Raw genomic sequence first — 5,519 nt, 5'->3', positions numbered from 1 at the left:
AACTTAGAAATGAAGTATGAGGATCTCCTGCGATAGTATACCCAATAAAAATCCATCCATTGAAAGAAGGATACAGCTGCGAGTGTGACTGCCGAAGAACAGTGATGTCAAAATATGTGTGGCATACGTTAAGAATTTGCAAGGTAACGTTTAGGCCATATTAGATTGAATTAGAAAATGCATGTGTTTTGTCATTACATGCAGTAAGAAAGACAAGCCAGGCCATTCTGTTCTGGGAAATCTTGTATCTGTAGTATATCATTGCTTCTCACTTCAGTGAGGTCTTGACAAAGGGAATTGTTAGGTTTTGGTGGCCCTTATTCCATGGTCTGATTTAATGTTTAATATCGGATTAAATAATTTAGTTTAACAATTCAAACTGTGCCATTTACTGAACTTTGTGAGCCAGAAGCGGCCTTTACCTGCCCACTGCGGAGGTCATTTGTGACCAATCCATGAGTTTTGATAACTTCCTTTCACTGTACTTCTGCTTTTTTGCTTATATCATGTCCCTTGGTAGCCTTTTTGATCTATGCTGCATGTGAGGTACAAAAAATATGAATTGTTTATTACAAAGTAAAAGTTCTCAGAAAATGGATATGTTTATTTAGGCCAAAGAGTGAAAGAAATGCTGTGCTGATAAACCAAGTCTGTTTAAAATTCGAGCTTTAGCTTATAATTTTGGTTCTAATTGGTGATTTACTATAATTTGAACTTGTCTGGATGTGTTAAAACACACTCCTGAAGGTTTAGTACTCAAGTGCTGATGAGACACAGTGGTTGTGCAGCAGAAATTTTGAGCTTCCCCCACACACTAGAATTGAAGGTGTTGAGTGTTTTGGCTGGCACACAGCACACTGCAGGCTGGTTCAGGGACCGAGGGAGACGGTGAACAGAGAAGAGATCTCCTGTATCCACAGGAGATTACAGTCCATCTTGCCATCCTCCTCCTTCCCTGAAGCAGCTGCTGATGCTGTGTCTGGCCTCACTTTCTCCTTCTGTTCTTCCAACTGACCAAAGAGACCGTCTAGCAAGATGCCAGAGCAAGGTACTATATCTCTTGGTGACTCCAGTAAGGTGTTCAGTGAGGTAGAACAGCACAGTACTCACTATCTGAACTTAAGCCTATGGAAAGAATTCCCAGAATAAATATTTTTAGAGTATTGCTGAAGTCTTTGCAAAATGTTCAAAGTGGTCTCCTGATGTCCTTCAAAATCTTCCTCATGCCTCTAGCAGCAAACGAGTAGTGCAAGGTAAGTGTGGCTTTTAGACACTGCTGGAAATTCTCAATATTGATTTGTTTACTCAGCAACTCATTGTTAAAGAAATAATCAAATGAACTGTTAGTGATCTAAATGGTACACTGTTGCTTTCTTAAGACCTGGCAGGCAATTAAATGCAGTCTGCTCCTTAACAATCTCCAGACAATATTACTAAGATCAGCTTCAATTCCTTTACCAAGGTGGCATCTTAACTAAACGCAGGCAAGGCTGGCTGTAATGGTAGGGGATTTTAACTTTCCAAACATAGACTGGAACCGTCATAGCGCTAAGGGCTTGGATGGGGTGGAATTTGTTAAGTGTGTACAATATAACCTTCTTATTCAATATGTGGATGTACCTACTAGAGAAGGAGCACTACTTGACCTTTTGTTGGGAAATAAGGCAAGGCAAGGCAAGTTACGGAGGTGTCAGTGTGGGAGTGCTTTGGGGAAAGTGATTATAATTCTGTTAGTTTTAAAGTAGTTATGGAAAATGATAGATCTGATCTAAAAGTTAAAGTTCTAAATTGCATTAGGGCCAATTTTGATGGTATTAGGCAGGAACTTTCAAACGTTGTTTGGGGAAGGCTATTCACAGGTAAAGGGGCAGTTAGGAAGTGGGAGGCTTTTAAAAATGAGATAACGAGAGTTCAGAGATAATATGTTCCTGTTAGAGTGAGGGACAAAGTTGGTAGGTGTAGGGAATGCTGGATAACTAGAGAAATTGAAGCTTGGGTCAAGAAAAGAAGGAGGCATATATAAAGTATAGACAGCTGGGATCGAGTAAATCCCCAGATGGGTATACGGGCTGTAGGAGTGTACTTAAGAGGGAAGTCCGGAGGGCAAAAAGGGGACCTGAGATACCGTTGGCAAGTAGAGTTAAGGAGTATACAAAGAGATGCTTTAAATAAATTTAGGGCAAAAGACTAGCTAGGGCCTCTTAAAGATCAACGTGGCTGTCAATGTGTGGAAAGACAGGAGACTGGTGAGCTACTACACAAATATTTTGGGTCCGTATTTAATGTGGAGAAGTATATGGATGTTAGGAACTTTGGGAAATAAATAGTGATGTATTGAAAAAAGTTCACATTACAGAAGGGGAGGTGCTGGAGATCTTAAAACATATAAAGGTAGATAAATCCCCGGACCTGATCAGGTGTTTGCTGGAACTTTGCAGAAAGCAAGAGAAGAGATCGTTAGGCTCTTGCTGAGATATTTGTATCATCTACAGCCATGGGTGAGGTGCTGGAAGACTGGAGGTCGGCTAATATTGTGCCATTATTTAAGAATGGTTGTAAGGAAAAGTCAGGGAACTATAGACCAGTGAGCCTGATGTCAGTGGTGGGTAAGTTGCCGGAGGGGATTCTGAGGGACAGGATTTACATGTATTTGGAAAGGCAGAGACTGGTTAGGGATAGTCAACATGGCTTTGTGCATGGGAAATCATGTCTCTTTAATTTGATTGAGTCTTTTGAAGAGGTGACAAAGAAGATTGATGAAGGCAGAGTGGTAGATGTTGTCTATATGGACTTCAGCAAAGTGTTTGACAAGGTTCCTCAAGGTAGACTGATTTGTAAGGTTAGATCACATGGGATCCAGTGATAAAGAATTGGCTTGAAGAAGACAGAGGGACTGGTTGCTTTTCAGACTGGAGGTCTCTAAGCAGCGGTGTGCCAAAAGGATCAGTGCTAGATCCATTGCTTTTAGTCATTTATATAAATGATTTGGATGTGAATATAGGAAGTATGGGTTAGTAAGTTTGCAGATGACACTAAAATAGGTGATGTAGTGGACAGTGAAGAATATTATCTCAGAGGACAACGGGACCTTGATTAGTTTATCCAGTGGGTTGAGGAGTGGCAGGTGGTGTTTAATTTAGTTAAATGTGAGTTGTTGCATTTTGGTAAGTCAAACCAGGGCAGGACTTGTACAGTTAATGGTAGGGCCCTGCGGAGTGTTGCCATACAAAGAGATCTGGGGGTGCAGGTGCATAATTCCTTGAAATGGAATTGTAGGTAGACAGGATAGTGAAGCAGATATTTAGTATGCTTGCCTTTATTGCTCAGAATATTGAGTATAGGAGTTGGGTGTGATGTTGCGGTTGTACAGGATGTTGGTGAGGCCACTTTTGGAGTACTGTGCACAGTTCTGGTCACCCTGCTATAGGAAGGATATTAAATTGGAAAGGGTGCAGAAAAGATTTGCTAGGATGGTGCTGGGATTGGAGGGTTTGAGTTATAGGGAGAGGCTGAATAGGTTGTGACTTTTTTCCCTGGAGCGTTGGAATCTGAGAGGTGACCTTAGAGGTTTTGTAAAATAATGAGGGGCATGGACAGGATGAAAAATCAAGATCTTTTTCCTAGAGTGGGGGAATCCAAGACTAGAGGGCATGGGTGTAAGTTGACAGCGGAAAGATTTAAAAAGAACTTTTTCACGCAGAGTGTGGTCCATGTGTGGAACGAGCTGCTAGTGGAAGTGATGGAGGCTGGTACAATTACAACGTTTAAAAGGCATCTGGATGGGTATATGAACAGGAAGGTTTTAGAGGGATATGGGCCAAATGCTGGCAAATGGGACTAGGTCAGATTGGGATGTCTGGACATTGCAGATGAGTTGGACTGAAGGTTTGTTTCCGTGCTGTCTGACTCAATATTGATGCAGCTTAAAATCCAATCCTAGCTACCTCTTTACCTCCTTGGCACCTGAATATTTAGCCAAAGCTTTCCCCATCTTCTTGTGATATTATTGAAATAATATTGTGATCTTCCAAAGTCTATTTTTCAATGACCAAAAATGCAAACTTTTGTTTTCAAGTTGTGAACAGTGTGCTAAGAAAGAAGGAGCAAGTGCTAGAAGACAAACAGCTCCCAAAGAAATATCCATTGCAAGTTTCACAGAGTTATGTAAGTGCACAGCTATGTGTGCTCCCTAAGACACCTTGGCTCCTGGTTCTTCCAACTCCTCACATTAGAATCTCATCCTTGTATTCAAATCCCTCCATGACTTTGGCTTCCTGTTTCTTTGACAGGCACCCATTCTATAATGTTCTTACTGCTTTGTGTTACCAGCTCTGACATTTTTGTGCATTCCGTCCTCCTTTTGCTGGCTATTACCATTGCCTAATGTTATGTGGTTTTGTGTTTTGTGTACCAGGACCTCTGAAATAATGTGCACGTTTTTGGCAGCCTGTAGGCGAGGAATTTAAATTTTTAAAAAATTGTTATGACATGATTTAAGTATGACTCCCAGCCAGTCTTTCAGGATGAAGCTGTAATGTTGTTCATTTCTGTTCTGCCTCTAGTCTCTGTCCTTCTGACGTTCAAAAGCAGATAGACCTAAAAATGTATCCATTCTACAGGTATCACGCCATGCCCAAAGATCCTGCAAGACTCACCAATACAAATATAAAGAGGTTGTTAATCGGAATAGCAACTGGGGCTAAGGAAGTTGCTGACCAAAATTTCCTCTTCGTATACAAACATTTGAGTTTCATATTAGTCAGGAACAGTATGGCCTGTCATCAGGCTTTTCATTTCTAACGCAGCTCATACGTATGAAATAAAGAAAAAACAAAATGCACTGAGGCAAACTCCTTGGATGTATTTAAAAAGACACAAATGTTGCAATAAAACACCAAAAAAATGAGCTTAGTTTCCTGTTAACACCTAAGTGCAGCAGAGGTTTACCAGACTGATTCCTGGGATGGCATGAAGAGAGATTATATTCAATGAGGGGAATCGCATAGAAACCTATAAAATTCTAACAAAACTGAACAGGATAAATACAGGCAAGATTTTCCCAATGTCTAGGGATCCAGAATCAGGCGTCGCAGTCTAAAGATATGGGCTAGGCCATTCAGAGCTGAAATGAGAAGTTTCTTCACCCAGAGAGTGGTGAGATTGTGAAATTCTCTGCCACAGAAAGTAGATTAAATGTTTTCAAGAAGAAGTCAGATACAGTTCTGGGACTCTAGGGATCAAAGGGTATGTGGAGAGAACTGGAATCGGGCACTGAATTAGAGGATCAGCCATGATCATGATGAATGGCAGAGGAGGCTTTAAGGGTCAACTGGCCTCCTCCCACTCCGTTTTCTGTTTATCCATGTCTCAAATATTGGGAGTCTCTGGCATGTGAAGCTTTGTAACTTGAGATATGGTATGAGCTGATAAATTGAAAAATTGTAACAGGTTGAGCAGGTTTTGGTCCATTCTCCCCATGACCATTCTCAAGATTCTCTCTCTCTCGCGCTCTCTCTCTC

At 41.1% G+C, this 5,519-nt stretch overlaps 1 protein-coding gene and 1 long non-coding RNA gene across 12 annotated transcripts in view; one reads left to right on the top strand and one right to left on the bottom strand.

Moving 5' to 3' along the window:
* LOC125483514 overlaps positions 1-5,519 on the bottom strand; it is a 73,646-nt gene that overhangs the window by 52,939 nt on the left and 15,188 nt on the right. The window lies entirely within an intron of this gene.
* The window catches only part of LOC109915678 (RNA-binding protein 43-like), a 63,085-nt gene that overhangs the window by 51,306 nt on the left and 6,260 nt on the right, over positions 1-5,519 (top strand). For all 11 annotated transcript variants that reach the window (XM_048599167.1, XM_020515336.2, XM_048599161.1 and 8 more), the window contains exon 3: positions 4,076-4,164. In XM_048599167.1, coding sequence (XP_048455124.1) covers positions 4,076-4,164 — 89 coding nt within the window. The remainder of the gene's footprint in view (positions 1-4,075; positions 4,165-5,519) is intronic.

This window comes from Rhincodon typus, chromosome 7 (assembly GCF_021869965.1).
Source record: "Rhincodon typus isolate 14 chromosome 7, sRhiTyp1.1, whole genome shotgun sequence".
Classification (NCBI taxonomy): domain Eukaryota; kingdom Metazoa; phylum Chordata; class Chondrichthyes; order Orectolobiformes; family Rhincodontidae; genus Rhincodon; species Rhincodon typus.
The sequence above is the reverse complement of the archived record's forward strand: the minus strand, read 5'-3'. Positions and strand labels throughout refer to the sequence as shown.